A 19,941-nucleotide genomic window follows, 5' to 3' on the forward strand; every position below is an offset into this window, starting at 1 on the left:
ATTTGTTCCAAATACCTATCTAGCTCAGATTTAAATTTATTTAGGCTATCAACTTCCACAACAAAAGATGGAAGTCTGTTCCACCAATCAACTACCTGCTGGCTAAAGGCAAATTTCTGCACATCTATTCTACAACTGTCTTTCCTCAATTTGAATCTGTGCCCACTCAGGTTCTTAATCTAGCAAGAAGAAGAATTCCATCAGCATTCAGTTTGTTCAACCCATTCAAATCATTAACAGAGAAGCATTCTGTACATGCTTTAAGAAAAAAAAAAAAAAAAAAAAAAATGCAAGAATTTGTGTGGGGATGTCGGTAGCAGTAATCCCAGAATAACATACCATTTGGGCAGCACCAAACTAGTAGATAAGGAAGAAGACTAAAGGTTAATTATACATTATGACATGAAATTCTTGAGCAGTGCAAACAGAAAAGAGTGATTGCTAGAACAGCCCAATGGGTTCTGTCAATAATATACAGGAATTTTGCTAGCAGGAACAAAGAGGTGATTAACTCATTGTATGAGTTACTGGTTATGCCACATCTGGAATACTACATACAGGTTTGTAAACCTCATTTTAGGAAGGACATAGATTTATTGGAAAGGGTACAGAGAAGAGCAACAAGATTAATTAGGGGCACAAAAGGATATTTTTACCAAGAAAGAATGGGTTTCTGTAAATTGCAGTCTCTGAAAACTGGGCAACTGCATGATTATTTAATTGAAGTTCAAGAGGCTTTGACATGTTAAGTAAATTAAATACTGATGGTATCTTAACTCTTTGTCAGATGATACCCACAAAGTGACAAATTTAAATGGAAAAAGGATGACTGCAGAATAGATGTAATTTGCATTCAGGTCACAGCCAAAAAGCATAATTGATTGTTTGAATTAACTTCCACTGGTGTTGTGGAGGTAGGTAGTTTGTATAAAGTTCAAGAATATTTTGATAAATTATTGGTAGGAATGGGCAAATGAAGTGGATGACTCCCCCTCGTCTGTAAGCTTTCCTTCCTTACATCATATTGCCAATACTAATAAATAATATGATAAAATTTATGTATATCATTGTTATGTTTTCTTATGACTATTTTACCTATTTTATTTAGTTTTAAACTAAGGCTTCAATACATTTTATAAAAGTTATTTTTCTTTTAATCATTCCATCCATCAGCTTGAATAGAGCTGATGGATGAGTGGATTAAAAGGGATTAATTACTTAATTTTATGTAACATACTGAAAGATTTATTATTGTGTATGCATGTTTTACTTATGTTTTTTTTTTTGTTTATTCATTGTTTTTAGGTACAATTAATTGTGAATTCCATAGGTTGTGTCATTGAATGTTTTACACTGGTAAAGAGTGCTTGCAACTTTGTAAAAAAAATGGAAAATGATTTTTTCCCAACTTCCCCATTGGATCACACCTCAAGTGTTCATCATCAAACAAGTGTTACAACTTCCAGTCCAGCAGAAGGCGTGCTTGATGTTTCTCTTGGAGAAAGGGAGGCTACCTCTGATGTAATATCCACAAGAACTACAGATAGCGGAACAGAAGAGAACATTAAAATTACATTATGGCTGCAGTGGACCCTACCAAAATTTGGCATAAATCTTTATGGAACTTTAAATATAGATCAGTATATTAGAGGTAAGTTATGATTGAATAACTAATTAAAACATGTATTTACATGTTTTTTGATTCTGTTTTTGAAAGAAAACAGACAATTTTCATGAAAAATTGTCTCTGTTTAAGAAGCCTTTTTAAATGAGGTTCATTTATGGCTATTTTAATCATCATGCATATAACTTGAATGTTACTAGCAACACTGCATATTTTGTTAATTTGGTCAGTTTTTTAGACAAACTTGAAAATGTTGAAAATTTAAATGTTACTTTGATCATTGAAGACATAGCATGAAAAAAATCTGTCAACAGTGCTTTGCTTTAATTGTACTATCAAAGATGTTGAATGAAATTATATTGATTGTGTAAAATAATAGTTAAGTTTTGCTATAAATAGAATGGGAAGTTGGAGCTTTTGATTTTCAATATGCAAAAAGTCAGATCTGCTGCTAAACTCATGTAACTGTGGATTGCTGATCATGGAAAAGAATTTATTGTGGATGGCAGTACTGTCTTTTGTGTTGTTTTTGAAAAGAATGTTTAGTGCAGGAAAAAATTCCAGCTCAGCCAGTATGTAAAAAGAACATCACACACTACGACTAGAAAAAGAAAATGTTAGGAAAAATTTCCAGATCAGTTGATTTTAACCAAGCCATGTACCTCAAGTGAAGAGAAAAGTGACTACGTCTCATCTGTGTTGAGACATAGTTACGTTTCAATTATCGCTTGTAATAAGTCAAGCAATCCAGTTTTCAAATGATATTTGAAAAAAAAATTGTATAAATTAAAACAGTCCAGATAAATCTACCGTAAGAAAGTATTATTTCATTGCTATTTAGGATAATATTATTTGTATAATTCATCAAGATATTGGAAAGAAGAGCAATTGTATATCTGAAATTTGTATAACATCAAGATATTGGAAAGAAGAGAAATTGTATGTAATGTTTGTTCCCATTGTATTGCACATTTGGTATGTTTTTTTTTTTTTTTTATGAAAACCCCTAACACGAAAGGTATCAGAACCTATAGTACTTAGTACCGTGCATGGGTTGAAGGAGAAGTATGGGGAGGAGGGGGATGCCGGAAACTTTGCTCTAGAGACTAAACATGGGTTTCACCACTTCAAGCCTCCAATAAGCAAAGTGGTGGTATTTCACCGGTTGATGAAAGTCATCTTCCACCTCCTAAATGTGGGAAATTATTATTCTTGTAAAACCTTTTTCTCCTTTATGGGATTTTTTAATCCATGACAGGTACTCGTACCAAGTGCATGGGATAGGTGGTTGTGTCCGGTTACCATTATTATTGTTATTACTGTTGTTTGAGGAACTTTCTTCCAGGTGTTCAGGATTTCAGCTTTCTGGAGTGTTCTCTAGGAGGCCTGTTGCTGCTAGGTTCTTATGGAAGCTCTTTGGCACCATGATGGTGGTTGGTGATTGGGAAGGTCATTAATTGTTCCATATGCCACACTTCCTGTCTTTAGTCTGTGTACCTCCTTATCTGTTTCTCATAGATTTTCTTAAAGTTGCTGGTGTTGGGCACTGCTATGTCAATCAGGTAGGTAGCCCTTTTCTTCTTGTTGATGAGGTTTGTATCTGGTCTGTTGTTCAGGATCATCTTGTCCATTATTATGGTGTGGTCCCAGTATAGTTTGTGAGTAGGAGTCTCTAGTACAGCCTGAGGTTTGTATTTGTAATACAGTACACTTTCTTAGAGCAACTGGTATTTTTGCACTAACTTGTGATGTATCATGTTGGCAACCTGGTTGTGTCTGTGAGTATACTCCATCTGAATGATCAACCTTCATCCTTCAGTGATGTGTTGGATTGTTTCTGGGGCCAGGTGGCTTTGTTGACATGTGTTATCTGTCGCTCCAGGGTCCTTGGCGATGTATTTCCTGTAGTTCCTGATGTTGATTACCTCATCTTTTATGGCAAACATGAATCCTTCGGTCTCAGTGAAGAGCTTCCTATTTGTGAGCCATGTTTCGGAAGCGATCTTATCTATATTGTCTTCATGGTCATTGTAGTGTCTGCCATGGAGTGTCTTCTTCACCCATCTCTCTCTCTATGTGTGACTGGGGGTCTCCTATTAAGGTTGAGTGTTGTGTGCTGTTTGTCTATCTTTCTTATGGCTTGTAAGGTTGGTGCTGTATTTTCCTGGAAGTAATCCTGCAGGTTCTTAATCGTCACCTTCTCTTTTTCATTGAGGTCAATCACTCCCCTTCCTCCTTTCCAGATTGGTGCATTATAGCCTAGGTTGCTGTTACGCCGGTAAAACCCAAATAAAATCAAAATCAAATCCTCCTTTCCAGATTATGGTTAGTCTCCCGATGGCAGACTTCAGGTGATGTTGGTGGCATTGCTCTTCGTTATTATCCTGGTTGATCTCATAATCTCCTTCATTGCAGTGTTCGTCCAGTCTATGATCCTGAAGGAGTACATTAGTACTGGGACTATGTAAGTGTTTATGGCTCTGATCATGTTCCTGCAATTCATCCTGGATTTTAGCAGGCTTCTCAGTACCTGATGGTATTTCTCAGTCAGGTGGGCCTCGATCTCCTTGTGTACTAACTGGTGAGCCTGCACCATCCCCAGATATTTGTAGGTCTCTGCCATGGCCTCAATCTCTTCACTGGTCATTAGCTCATAGTTTCGTCCAACTAGATGTCCTTAATGCAATTCATGGGTCTTGCGTTTATCTAGGCCAAATTGCATCCCGATGTCAGTGCTGAACTCTTCAGTGATTCAGAATAGCTGTTAGAGTTAACTCTCAGTTGCCACACAGAATTTGATGTCTTCCAAGTACGTCAGAGAGAGAGAGAGAGAGAGGGAGTGTACAGGTTCTTCCTCCCTTCTTTTAGAGTATATCCGTACCTTCTGTTATTGGGCATGGTGGGCAGTGAGTTGAGTGCTAGACAGAACTATAGTAGGCTCAGTGCATCTCCCTGGAAGATTCTTCTCCTTCTGATGTGGATCGATCTGGTTGTGATGTTCTTGGCCTTAATGGTGGTCCTCTATTTCACCATGGTTGCTTCTGGGAAATGTGTTAGTGTTGGATTGACTTTGATCTCTGGTGTCTCTATCAGCCAACTATGGGGCATAGAGTCAAAGGCCTTGTGGTAGTCAATGAAGGCCATGTACAGGTTGTGATGCTTTTTATAGGCTTGCTCCATAAATAACTGCAGCATCGATGGTCAATTGTTCCTCACATCCTTTGCTTATCTGCTTGCATCTGTTTTGCTGCTTGGCCATGGTGTTCTGGCTCTCCAAGTGGTCTTGATATATTTTTAATTACTTCTGCCACAACAAGACTCTCCTTGAACAGCAAATATTTTGTTTGGCAGCAAACTATAAAATAAACCTATCTTGTCAAGATTACAAGGATCCATTGCCTCACTTTTTAAGAATGGACTCTACAGAACACAACTAGTGTGTAGCCTTTTCTTTGTTAACTAATCCAGACTTGCCGCAAACATGGGGTAGAATTATGCAGCTGGTCAGAATCTTGCACATTGTTGGAAGACAGGTGATCAGTCTGTACTTCGACAAAGTATAGACTGATCACCTGTCTCCCAACAATGTCCATGATTGAGTTGATCTCTTGAGTCAGAGACTTTGGGATTGTGTCAGGGTGCCTTATTATCTGGGTGAACTGCTCCGCTATATGCCGTGTGTGCAGCTGAACTTGTTGTACCATTAGTTGTCGATTTTATCTATTCCTGTAGTTTGCTAGTTGTGGGACTTTCCAGTGGAAGTCCTTGTATTTCTTCCACCTTGGTGATGATTTTGAAATCTATGTCATGCTCTGGCACTTCATCTCTGGGTTGTACTGAAACACCCAACACTCATCTCCAGTGACAATACTGTCGAGGAAATTAGGATTGCCTTGACAAGTCTGGATGAAGTCGTCACATGATAACACTCTTCGTTGCTTCTGCTCATTCATGGTGCTGTGCAGCACCAATTTTTAACAGACCTTCTTTCCACCTAAATCTTCATGTAGAATTTGAAGAATCATCTCCTTAGTCATATCCAACTCATCAGCCATCATTCTGAGGGTCAAATGATAATCTCTTGCCACAATTTCCCAAACATTTACAACTCTGTTATTTCAAGAGTTTGAAGGATGCCCACTTCTTGGGTCATTACAAACATGAACCACTTATACCATTGAAACATACTGGCACGACTTAATGTTTCACCACTATAAAGAGTTTTTAACATTGCATATGTTTCTGTTGCAGATTTTCCTGGTTTTAAGCAAAATTTGATATATATTCATTGCTCCACTGCAAAATTGTGACACTGAACATTAACACTACTAACAAAACTAGTTGTTCTTTGCAAGCTGCCAGCCTACTGGACAATCTCTGTATCAATATCTGTTAGAGGAAGTTTGAACTACAATATACAACTTCTGTTTATTTTCAAACTTATCGAACATGACAGCAACAGCGCCAGTCTGGGAAATTTATTGCCACACTTCATATATTTCTGTTAATTTTTGAATTTATATAATCTTGTTAATACAAAGTTCAAGGGACCTAAATTTTCATGTTTTGTAATAATGAGATCCCCCAAAAGTGTCAAAATTTTACTGTTTTTTTTTATTTTTTTATTTAGTATATACGATATATCTAATAATAATAATATCAAAAATAAATTAATTTAAATTAATAAAATAAAATAATTAAAATAAAAAATAATAAAAACCAATAATAAGAACCAGTGTTGCAGATCAAAAAATTTGCCTAACAGTACAGTAATAGAAATAACACATTTTTTAAAAATTTTATTTTATTTCTAAGATAAACTAAGAAAAAACCAATTAATGGAAACAAAAATATTGTACAGTATATATATGTTTTGATATATACAATATTTTAGTATAACATTAACAAGAATTGCAATCTTAATATAAAAGGAGATATAAGAACCCGAGGGGGCTCAAATCTGGCATTGAATGGAGCATGTTGGGAATGATGGGAGGTGTTTTACCAAGATCATTAATACATGAATTGGAAGAAAAATGGGATGCTAGCAAGTCAGCTTTATGCTTGGCTGAAGTGACAACAGAATCATCTGGTTTTGACAGAGATGGGTAAAAGTTGCGGACAATAGCTTTGGCAAGAGACCAGAATGCTCAGCTACCATTAGGGCAAGAAGCAAGTTTTCTACTCTTAGCCTGTTCAAAATCTGGTATGGACTGATTAATAACTGCTTTACAATTGTTGCGAGCTTTGGTGTAGACAGAAAATAAAACTGAAGAATTCGAAACAAGCCAATTACGATATGCAACGTTCTTCTCTTGGACAGCCTTAGCACATTGGAAAACCAAGGTTTAGATAAAGGATGAGATTTTAAAGTGGAGTGTGGAATAAAGGATTCCATTCCTAGACGAATAATTTCACAGACATGATCTGAGCAAACGTTGACATCAGAAGTTTTGAAACAGTAGTTCGGCCAAGGAAAAGAAGAAAAGAAATCTTCGCAGATCATCCCATTTTGCATTCTTCTAATGCCAAACAACATGAGGTTGGGAATAGCCATCAGATAAAGGCTCCATTGGAGAAGAGACAATCACCAAGTTGTGATCTGAGGTACCTAAAAGACCACTCACTTCGACCGTGTACTTTAGCATTAGCATTAGCAGAGGCATTTGATGCAAGAAAGCAAGCTTATGCAGCATCAGCCAAAAAAAAAAAAAAAAAAAAAACCCACTTCCACTTCACCCCTCTGTTCGTTCAAAATACCTGTCCAGCTGAGCCTTAAACTTATTTAGGCTATCAACCTCCACTACAAGGGATGGAAGTCTGTTCCACCAACCAACCAACCACCCGCTGGCTAATGGCAAATTTCCGCACGTCTATCCTACATCTGTCTTTCCTCAATTTGAATTTATGCCCTCTCAAGTGATTATTCTGAGCTAGAGGAAGAATCCCATCAGCATTGAGCATGCTCAAACCATTCAAGGCTTTATACACCTCTATCAGATCACCTCGCTGGTGCCTAGTCTCCAGACACTGTAATTTGCAAAACTTAAGCCTTTCTTCGTAAGAGCACCCCTTTGTTCCATTCACTAATCTTGTTGCCCTTCTCTGTACTCGTTCCAGCAGCTCTACATCCTTCTTGAAATGAGGCCTCCAGACCTGTATACAGTACTCTAGGTGTGGCCTGACCATTGCCTTATACAAGGGAATAATCACCTCCTTATCCCTGCTGGAAAAATTCCTGTATATCATTGACAATACTCCATGAGCTACTCTTGCAGCCCGTCTGCACTACTCAGAGAACTTCATATCTGCCTGCACAACCACCCCCAAGTCCCTTTCATTCTCTACCACTGTCAGTGTAGTACCACAGAGTTGATATGTTGCTCTGGGGTTGCTGTTTCCCATGTGTAGTACTTCACATTTGTCAATGTTAAACTTCATTTGCCACCTCTCAGCCCATCTGCTCAACCTTTCCAGATCCTGTTGCAGCAGCATAGTGTCAGTAGTGTCCTTGACAACCCTGCCAACCTTTGTATTGTCTGCAAACTTGGACATTAAGCTTGATATACCATCATCAATATCATTTATAAATACAGAAAACAATAATGGGCCCAACACTGAGCCCTGAGGGACTCCACTAATAACATTAGTCCACAATGAGCAGTGTCCATTGATTACCACTCTCTGTCTTCTCCCCCTCAACCACCCCTTTATCCATAGCAGCAATTTGCCTCCAATGTCACACTGCTCCAATTTGTGTAGCAGTCTTCCATGTGCAACAGTATCAAAAGCCTTTCTAAGATCCAAGTATATAATATCAAAGCTATTCCCTGCATCCAGTTCTTTTGTGACTGCATCATAATATCCAAGCAAATTGGTCAGGCAAGACTTCCTCTTAACAAAACCATGCTGTGTCCGAGCTATAACTGAAGTCTTGTCTAAATGATCCTGCAGTGCTTCTTTAACCAGTGCCTCCATTAATTTTCCTGGAACAGAAGTTAAGCTCACAGGTCTATAATTACTTGTGTCAGCCTTTGATCCTCCTTTGTGAATTGGGGTCACATTTGCACATTTCCAGTCTATGGGTACCTCCCCTGAGTCCAAGGAAGCTCTCATAATTATGGCTAAGGGTTTGCTTACTTCCTTTGCTGCCTCCTTTAATATAACTGGATAGATCCCATCCACCCCGGGTGCCTTTCTTGTGTTTATCTTCAACAGTTTCTCCTCCACTTTACTCCCAGTTATTTCAAGATTCTGTAGCTTACTGCTAGATTTGAATACACCTCTGGCATTCCCCTCGCTGAATAATTCCTCATGTGTGAATGTCGATGCAAAATATTCATTTAGTTTGTTAGCTACCTGAGCAGGATCATCAACAGTTGACCCATCGATATCAAGTGGACCAATCTGATTCATCCCCTTCCTTCTAGAGTTACATAAGTAAAGAACTCTTTGCTGTTTTTCTTTGCATCCCTTGCCAAGGATTTCTCGTAATCTGCCTTCGCCTGCCTAACCTCCTTTGTAACTTGGTTGCATATCAACTTGTATCTATCATAGGCTTCTGTGTCATGTGTTAATTTGTAAGTATCCCATGCATTTTTCTTCTCTGCCATATGCCTCATTAGTTCATCTGACATCCATTTTGGCCTAAACCTTGAACAATATTTCTTAGTTGGTATGTAAAGCCTAGTAGCTTCCAAGATAAGTTCTTTGAATGCTTCCCATTTTGAATTTGCTGTTGGTAACATCATCAGTTGGTCCCACTGTATAGAATATAAATACTGTCTCAGTCCATCGTAGTCGCCTTTACGGAAGTAATAACCCTTCCCTTTACCCCTAATGGTAGTTACCTCTTTGATTAAATCCCACTTCAGCACACTGTGATCACTGCCACCTAGTGGTTCATTTATCTGCAGATTCTTAATGCATGAAGAATCACTGCTGATAATCAAATCAAGAGTATTACTCCCTCTAGTTGCCTCCCGATCATGCTGATGTAGAAAACAATCATCCAATAAATCCACAAAAGCCCTGCTAGTGTGTGAGTGACCAGCCCCCAAATTCCAGTCAATATCTGGGAAATTAAAATCTTCCATTATAAGACTCTCTGATTTACTGGCCCACTCTATTTCCCTGTACAGTTTCTTATTATACTCATCAGAGTCATTAGGCCTATAGCACACTCCTACTCTCAATTTTGATCTCCCAATGCTTATGTCACACCAAACTGACTCAACACTGCACTGTCCAGCGATGTCGACTGGCTTCACTTCCTTGGTTTTTATGTGTTTCTTAACTAATAGCATAACCTCTCCCCCCTTCCTATCCTGTCTATCCTTTCTGTAGATGTTGTACTCCCCAAATTCCAGTTCTGCATCCCTTATATCTGTGTGACACCACGTCTCTGATATCCCAACAATATCTGCCTTTGATGTTTTGAGCAATACCTCAAATTCATCAAATTTATTTACTAAACTCCTAGCATTGGTGTACACGCAAGTATACCTGCACCTGTTTCTATTCTTAGCTACCCTAACACAACCCATGTGTTTACTTATACCGCAATGGCTCCCAGCAGTCTCTGAAATATCATGCATCTTGTTTTTCAGGCTTCTGCTCATTCTAATAGCAGCAGTGCAAGAATCTCTTTTACCTCTGCCAGTGGCTACTGTCAATCTATTGGTCTTTGTCTCCCCCCAAGCTAGCAGTTTTTCGACCCACCTAACACTGCCTCGATAGCATCAGCAAATATTCTTGCACCCTTTCTATTTAAGTGTATCCCATCCCTGTAGAAGCAATCTCTCCTGTTAACAAGTACAGTCCAGTCTGAAAAAAATTCTACCCCTTGAGCCTTGCACAATCTTTCCATGGCCGAATTGATTGACAGGGCTCTCATCATATACTCCCTCCTATCGTGTCTGGGCAGAATTGCAGACACTTTCAAATTCAACCTTAATTCTCGGCTTTTGTTCAACAGTGACCTGTACTTGTTAAATAATTCTGCCGGTCTCCTACTCTTAATATCATTAGTGCCAACATGTACAACTATATCACCTTTTGTGCCCTTAAAAGATGATATTCGCTCTACAACGTCATCAACCTTTGCCCCTGGCAGACATACCCTGGTCCTGTTCCACCTATCCTTTTTACAAAGCATGTTCCCCGTTTTCCTGACAATAGAGTCACCAACAACTACTAGTTCCTTCGGGAACAGAGCATTCTGCCTTGGGGGTTGCCTCTGTGTCACGTGATGCCCAAGTGCAAGCTCTGGCGTTGATGTGGGCAGCTGAGAGCTTGATGGGCCCCTCAATTTACTTAGAAGGGTTGTTTGTGAGATAAAGATCAAGCATGTTGGCTGTATGATTAGGATTGTCCGGTATTCTTGTAGGTAAATTAACAATCTGTGCAAGGTCATTAGTAATTGCGAAAGCCTCAGCATCTCGACCAGCTGGGTTGGTGTAACTAGAAAACGGAAGCCAGCAGGAGTTGTGAACATTAAAATCACCAAGGAAAATTACCTCACTATTAGGAAAGTTGGACTGGAGAAAGTCAAGTTGCAAAGAGAGAAGTCAAAGGGCTCCAAGTGATTAGTGGAGTTGGGAGAATGGTAGAGGCAACATATGAATTTGACACAACGAGGTAGAGAGATTTTAAGCCAGAGGAGATCGAAGAGAGGAGATTCCAAATTACCAATTCTCTGGCAGGGAATATCGGAATGGACATATGCACAAGTACCACCTTTGTAGCGAAAGGAATCATACAGTGAATAATTTGGACAACTGAGATGAGCAGTAGTTAAATTAACCAATATCTGAGATTCTGTCAGAAAGAATACATGGGGTTTGGCAGACTGCAAGTGGAAATGGACATCGTTGAGAGTAGAATTGAGACCACTTATATTTGTGAAATGAATTAAGAAGTGCTTGGGAGGTTTGTATCTTTTCGCAGATAAGCTTGCTCTATTAGTTTGACAATTCATGGTGTATGCAATAGTAAGAAAAAGTGCGTGTGACATTCTGTATGAAGTAATGAAATTTTTGGATATGGCGTACACATGGTAAGAATATACCTAGATCCTTGACATAATGTGGCCTCGACAATGCTCCCCCAATACACACTACTCAGACTCTCTCCCGTCATTATCTGGCAGAGTAGAGTTGGCGAGATTATACACTAGCTGATCCGGAAGCCTCCTAAAGAGTTACCAATAGGTTCGGTCCGGTCCGGTGTACTAACTAGTGGCTGGCCTGTGGACACTGTTTTAGAGCGCTACCCTCGAAATGCAAGGAAGATTGGATCTCATCATGATGTTCATCATAACTTCAAAAGTCATCAGTCATACTGCATTATGGAAGAAATGGGAAGCGTTGACTGGAACTTAGCTCTGGAGACTAAACATGGGTTCTACCACTTCAAGCCTCCAATAAGCAAAGTAGTGGTATTGCACCGGTTGATGAGAGTAATCTACCAACTAGTATTGCCTGGTAACACAGAGGGGCGGCATTCCTCCATGTGGTGTGGGTGCCACACCTTGAACCCTGCTTACGTTGGTTCATACCTGAGTGGTCACCCACAGTGTGCTTGTGCATGAAGGTTATACCCAGGATTACTAACAGTCCCACCATCGTGAAGGTGCAAGCAGAGGATTTGGCTGTCACAGACCGTCCGGACTTCACCGAAATTGGGTCTGCTTGACTTGGATGTCACCCGAATATCAGTTCAATCAGCGTTTTAGACTCCCAGGTAGCCAGTACAGCTTGTCTGGCATGTCTGAGAGAATGTCTTTGATATCCTCTAGGACATAATACATCATAACAGAAACAGAGACCCTGATTAATATGGTGGCTCCTATCGTTTTGGCTGATGAAGTAGTTCAAGTCCTAGTACCCACTGCATTAGGTACCATTTTTGTTATCATTATTATTTTTATGCTTATCTTAATTTCATTTAATTTCAGGTAATCTGCTTTTACCTTTGCTGGCATTCTCAATTTTTTTCATTGTAATTAAACTTGACTGTTCAGCACCCCTGCCTAATACACTGATTAAATACATTTGTCAATATGTATGTATGTATATATATATATAGCCAAGAACTTAATCCTTCCTTAATAATTTTTAACCTTGACTTTCACAGATTTGCAGTTTGCAGACAACTTTGGGAATATTGGTAGGTGGAACAGGACCCAGGGTATGTCTGCCAGGGGCAAAAGTTGATGACGTTGTAGACCAGATATCATCTTTTAAGGGTACAAAAGGTGATATTGTTGTACAGTTGGAACTAATGACATTAAGAGTAAGAGATCTGCAGATTTACTCAACAAGTACAGGGCAATGTTGAAAAAAAGTCCCGAATTATGGTTGAATGTGGAAGTGTTTGCAATTCTGCTCAGACACAATAGGAGGGAGTATATGATGAGAGCCTTGTCAATCAATGAGGCCCTGGAGAGATTGTGCAAGGCTCAAGGGGTAGAATTTTTTTTAACCTGGTCTGTGCTTGTTGACAGCAGAGACTGCTTCTACAAGGATGGGAAACACTTAACTATTGAGGCAGTGTTAGGTGGGTTGGAAAACTGCTAGTGTGGAGGGATACACAGACTAAAAGGTTAACAGTGGCCGCAGGCAGACGCAAAAGTGATTCTTGCACTGCTTCTATTAGAATGAGCAGCAACCTGAAAAGTAAGGCAATAGAGATATCCAGGATGCTGGGAGTCATAGTGGAACAAATAAATACATGGGCTGTGTTAGGGTAACTAAGAGTAGAAACAGGTGCGTGTACACCAGTGCTAGGAGTATAGTTAATAAATTTGATGAGCTTGAAGTGCTAGTCAAGATATCAAAGGCAGATATTGTTGGGATATCAGAGATGTGGTATCACACAGACATAAGCAGTGCAGAATTGGAATTTGGGGAGTGTACAGAATGGATAGACAGGACAGGAAGGGAGGAGGGGTTATGCTTTTAGTTAAGAAATACATAAAATCTAAGGAAGTGCATCCAATTTTAAGGTGGTAGATGACTCTCATCAACCGGTGCAATACCATCACTTTGCTTATTGGAGGCTTGAAGTGGTGAAACCCATGTTTAGTCTCTAGAGCCAAGTTTCCGGCATCCCTCCCCCCCCATTCTTTCTCCTTTAACCCATGCACGGTACTAAGTACTATAGATTTTGATACCTTTTGTGCTTGGAGTTTTCATAAAAAAAAAAAATTGATATTGGTGGACAATGCAATGTTGAGTCTGGTTGGTGTGACATAAGAACTGGGAAAGGAAAAATGAGAGTAGGTGTGTGTTTTAGGCCTACTGAATCTGAAGAGTATAATGAGCAATTGTGCAGAGAAATAGAGTGCGCCAGTAAATCAGAATGTCTTATAATGGGGGATTTTAACTTTCCAAATATTTACTGGAAATTGTGGTTGGTCACTCACACACTAGCAAGGCTTTTGTGAATTTATTGAATGACTATTTTCTACAGCAGCATGTTCAAAAGGCAATCAGAGGGAGGAATACTCTTGATCATTAAGAATACTCTTCATGCATCACAATATGATGCATGAAGAGTACCCCACATTAGTACATTGTGACAGTGATCACAATGTACTAATGTGGGAATTACTTAAAGATGTAACTACCATCGAGGCTAAAGGGAAGGGCTATTGCTTTCGTAAAGATGACTACAGGGGTCCCAGACAGTTTTTAAATTCTGTATGGTGGGATCAACTGATGATGTTACCAATGTTGAATTCTAAATGGGAAGCCTTCGGGGACTTAATTTTGGAGGCTACTAGGCTTTTCATTCCAACTAATAAATACTCTTCAAGGTTTAGGCCTAAAAGGATGTCAGATGAACTAATGATGCTCATGGCAGAGAAGAGAAATGTATGGGATGCAAATAAAGTATCAGGTGACACAGAAGCCTATGGCAGATATAAAGTAGTCTATAATCAAGTCACAAAGGAGGTTAGGCAGGCAAAGGCAGATTGAGAAATCCCTGGCAAAGGATGCAAAGAAAAACAGCAAAGAGTTCTTTACTTATGTGTAAACCCTAGAAGGAAAGGGATGAATCAGATTGGACCACTTAATATAGATGGGTTGACTGCTGATGATCATGCCCATGTAGCTGATAAACTGAATGAGTATTTTGCATCTGCATTCACACATGAAGAGTTATTCAGTGAGTGGAGTGCTAGAACTTTATCAAACTTCAACAGGGAGCTAAGTGATTTTGTAATAACTTAGAGCAAAGTGGAGGAGAAATAGTTGAAGTTAAACAAAAAAAAAGGCAACTGGGGTGGATGGGATCTATCCAGTTATATTAAAGGAGGCAGCAAAGGAAGTAAGCAAACCCTTAGCCATAATTATGATAGCCTCCTTGGACTCAGGGAAGCTATCATAATTATCATAGTCCATGGACTGGAGGTGTGCAAATGTATCAACAATTCACGAAGTGGGTTCAAAAGGTAACACAAGTTACTATAGACCTATTAGTTTAGCTTGTGTTCTGGAGAAAATAATGGAATCACTGGTTAAAGAAGCATTGCAGGATCATCTAGACAAGACTGCAGTAATAGTTAAGACACAGCATGGGTTTGTTAAAGGTAGGTCTTGTCTGACCAATTTGATTGGATACTATGATATGGTCACAAAGGAACTGAATGCCACAAATAATTTTGATATCTACTTGGATTTCAGGAAAGCTTTTGATACTGTTGCACATGGAAGACTGCTGAACAAATTGGAGCAGTGTGGCATTGGAGGCAAATTGCTAAGGATAAAGGTTGAGTGGGAGACAACAGAGAATGGTAATCAATGGACACTGCTCTTCATGGACAAATGTTATTAGTGGAGTTCCTCAGGGTTCGGTGTTGGGCCCATTGTTGTTTTGTATATTTATCAGTGATATTGATGAAGGTATATCAAGTTTAATGTCCAAGTTTGCAGATGATACAAGGGTTGGCAGCGTTGTTAACAACAGTAAAGACAGTATGCTACTCCAACTGGATCTAGATAAGTTGCCAAATGGGTTGAGAAGTGGCAACTGAAGTTTAACATTGACAAATTCAGTGCTGCATATGAGTTGCAATAACTGAAGAGAAACATACCAACTGTGTGGTACTACATTCAGGGAAGTGGAAAGTGAAAAAGACCTTGGGGTAATTGTGCAGTCAAATATGAAGTTCGATGAACAGTGCAGACGAGCTGCCAGGGCAGGTCATTGAGTCTTGTCAATTATATATAGGAATTTTGTTAGCTGACAGTGATGTGATTAACCCTTTATACAAGGCAATGGTCAGGCCATACCTAGAGTACTGTGTACAGGTCTGGAGGTCTCATTTTAGGAAGGATGTAGAGTTGTTAGAACAAGTAGAATAGATGTGCGGAGATTTGCCTTTAGCCAGCGGATAGTTGATTGGTGGAACAGACTTCCATCTTTTGTTGTGGAAGTTGATAGCCTAAATAAACTTAAGGCTGAGCTGGGCAAGCATTTGGAACAAATGGAGGGGTGTTTTTTTTTTTTTTTTTGGCTGATGTTGGATAAGCTTGCTTTCTTGCTTCGTATGCCTCTGCTAATGCTAATATAACTCTCAAGAATGGCAAGGTTATACTGTGCAATGTTGTAAATGTTATAAATAATTATAACGCTTAAAATGATAAAATGCTATTTTAAATAGTAATTTACATTTGTCACTAAACTATAACATGTGAATATTTAATGGCAGCCTGTTATTTGTTTTTATTTTTTTTGTTTTGTGATTAAGTATATTAAGGTTAGATTGCCATTTAAGATCATAATTATTTTGTCTTTTGCCCAATTTATAATTTTAAAGTTTGCCCTTACCATGATTCATATGAAATGATTTGCTAGACCAACTGCTGATTTAAAACAGACACTTTAATACTCACCAAGGTATTTCAAGTGTGAGAGAATCTTTTCTAAAAAATACAGTAGTTGATGTTCATAACAGTTTCATTTATTTTTAGATTCACATTTACAGCTGGAAATGGAAGAAGTGATAGCCTCTTTGGATATTCAGGATGTCTATACAAAAATGAAGCTCAAAATTTCACTTTTAAACATAAACAGTTTTCAAAAGAGGTATTGTATATATTTCATTTATTTTGAAAGTGTCTGTTAATGTATAAATTTAATGTTATATGTATACAGGGTGATTCACTACCAGTGCGACAAACTTGCAGGAGGTGTAGGGGGCACAAAGACAAATCAGAATCACATAGCATTGCAGGGTCCGAAATGCCTTCGTCATGCGGTAGAGGACGTTGAACGGGAGGTCGCGTGAACAGCGATCCCGCTGGAAGTCAGCATTTGCGAACCGGTTCCCGAGGCAGTAGGATGGACGAGTATTCAAACGTTGAACTGGCCGACATGCACCTCGCGTATGGAGCTGTGGACTGTAACGGGCGTGCCGCTCTGCGCTTGTACCAGGAATGTTTCCCGTACAGGCGTGCTCCTCATCATACGATTTTCGCACATGTGCACAGAAGGTTACGTGAGACTGGTTGTTTCACGAAAGGTACCATGAATCGAGAGCGACCGATGAGGATGCCAGACAATGAGGAGAATGTCCTGCGTCTTGCAGAAGGCAGTACGAGTACTTGAGCGATAGGCCAACGATTGGGTATTTCCCAATCTACTGTATGGAGGATACTGTCAACAAACCAAATGAGTTCATACCATCTGCAATGCATCCAATCATTGGAGCCTGCGGATTATCCACTTCGGAGGACTTTTGCTACTTGGTTTCTTCAACAGAAACGGTTCGCAAATGCTGACTTCCAGCGGGATCGCTGTTCACGCGACCTCCCATTCAACGTCCTCTGCCACATGACGAAGGCATTTCGGACCCTGCAATGCTATGTGATTCCGATTCGTCTTTGTGCCCCCTACACCTCCTGCAAGTTTGTCACACTGGTAGTGAATCACCCTGTATAGTAGGAGGGAATGCAAAAGCAGAAATTTTCAAATGTGGTTACAATAATATGGTTGCCATTATACAGTGCAATTGTAAAACACTTGGATATTCAGGCGATCTATACAAAGATGACACAGAAAATTACACTTTTAAGCATAAACAGTTTTAAAAGAGGTATTGTGTATATTTTATTTTGAAGACAACATAGCAAGGGAGACTGAAGTAGAAATTTACAAATATCATTCCAGTAATGGAAATTGGAATCATTGAAATTATATCAGAATCATATTTTAAAATTATACTGGAATCATATTTGAAATTATACTGGAATCATATTGGAATGGGAATTTAAATACTAAGAGAGAATGCAGAAGTAGAACTTTTCAAATATGATTCTAATAATGTGGTTAATATTCTGCAGTACAACTGTTAAACATTAAATTTAATGTAAAGAACAAAATTTCACCGTATTCTGATATGTACAGATATATTTCCTAGTGCTTCTTTCCTGTATCCCTTCCTTTTGTATTGCTTTGGTTTTGTTCTCTTAGACTTGTTTTGTGTTTTAATTCTGGTTTCTTCTTTGTTGCACTTCTTTTTCTGTGCCTTCTATTTTTCATATCATTTCTATTTTTAATTTGCCTTCATTTTTTTCCTTTTACTTCTGAAGACATGAAGAAAACTGACAAAAATTTTTTTGTCAAGTTGTGCATTTTCCTTTTTCTTTTTGCCACTTACATTTTTTTTTTTTTTTTTATGTGAACCCCAAACACGAGAGGTATTAGAACCTAGTACAGTGCTTGGGTTTGAGGTTAAGAAGATGAAAGAAGATATTTGTTGACATTGGACTTGAACTTCTGTAGATTGTAATTTTCAGGAAATACGTATGAAGGAAGGTTGTTCCAGAAAACGGCAGTTGAATGAATAAATGAGGAAGATCAAAAGTTAGTCCTGTGGGTTTGAAGTTGGACAGTAAATGGATGTTGGCTAGTGACGGCACGTGTTCGGACTGTTTTGAAAGAGAGAGCAGGAATTATAGAAGCCAATTAGGAGATTCCAAATTGCCAAGCCTCTGACAGGGAATATCAGAATGGACATATGCACAAGTACCACCTTGAGGCGAAAGGAATCATACAGCGAATAATTTGGGCATCTGAGATCAGCAGTAGATGAATCAACCGATAACTGAGATTCTGTCAGAAAAAGTACATGGGGTTTGGCAGACTGCAAGTGGAAATGGACATCGTTGAGATTAGAATTGAGACCACGTATATTTGTGAAATGAATTAGGAAGTCCTTGGGAGGTTTAGATCTTTTCGCAGATAAGCTTGCTCTATTAGTTTGACAATTCATGGTGTATTCAATAGTAAGAAAAAGTAGGTGGGACATGCTGTATGAAGTAATGAAATTTTTGGATATGGCGTACATGTGGTAAGAATATACCCAGATCCTTGACATAACGTGGCCTCGACAATGCTCCCTGCATACACACTACTCGGACTCCCTCCAGTCACTATCTGGCAGAGTAGAGGTAGCAAGATTATACACTAGCTGATCCAGAAGCTTCCTAGAGAGTTACCAATAGGTTCAGTCCGGTGTACTAACTAGCGGCCGGCCTGCGAACACCGTTTGTAAGGAATATTGTAAGGAATATGTAATGAATATTGGATCTCGCCACGACGTTCATCATAACCTCAAAAGTCATCAATCATACTGCATGATGGAAGAGATAAGGAAGGGATGACCGGAACTTAGCTCTAGAGACTAAACATGGGTTCCACCACTTCAAGCCTCCAATAAGCAAATTTTGGCACCTGATTGAAATATTTTCACGTTTTAAATTTTATACATAAATGCGGTGAAAGATAAATTACTCCTTAACTCTAATATACACTGTTTAGGCCACATCTAAGCATGTGCTTTTATTGTCTTACTCTTCAGACTATTGGTTATACATGGGTAGGCACATTGATAGCTTAAGATTGTTTGCTGCCACAACAAAAATACATTGCCACATTGTTATCTGGGGTAGTGATATATCATCTGCAATGAAATATTTGCAGTGAATGTGTAAACTTTTGTCGTTGTTTCTGCATTTGTTTATAACAAAAGAGAAGCCTCAAAGAAAAAAAAAAAGTAATATTAAAACATCAACACAAATATCAAGAGTTAGGACCATTCAGTACATCAAAGTTATAGAGTGGGCCAGTAAATCAAAATGTCTTATAATGGGGGATTTTAACTTCCCAGATATTGATTGTAACTTTTGCATTGGTCACTAGCAAGACTTTTGTGGATTTAGTGGATGTTTGTTTTCTACAGCAGCAGCATGTTTGAGAGGCAACCACAGGAAGTAATACTCTTGATCCGATTATCAACAGTGATT

General features: G+C 38.8%; 1 protein-coding gene across 2 annotated transcripts in view; it reads left to right on the plus strand.

The window, feature by feature from the left end:
• The window catches only part of Vps13B (vacuolar protein sorting 13B), a 965,007-nt gene that overhangs the window by 312,739 nt on the left and 632,327 nt on the right, over nt 1-19,941 (plus strand). For both annotated transcript variants that reach the window (XM_090386413.1, XM_090386414.1), the window contains exons 17-18: nt 1,306-1,651; nt 16,606-16,720. In XM_090386413.1, the coding sequence (XP_090242539.1) occupies nt 1,306-1,651; nt 16,606-16,720 (461 nt within the window). The remainder of the gene's footprint in view (nt 1-1,305; nt 1,652-16,605; nt 16,721-19,941) is intronic.

The sequence above is a fragment of the Mastigoproctus giganteus genome, chromosome 12, assembly GCF_048544385.1.
Source record: "Mastigoproctus giganteus isolate SK-2022 chromosome 12, ASM4854438v1, whole genome shotgun sequence".
Classification (NCBI taxonomy): domain Eukaryota; kingdom Metazoa; phylum Arthropoda; class Arachnida; order Uropygi; family Thelyphonidae; genus Mastigoproctus; species Mastigoproctus giganteus.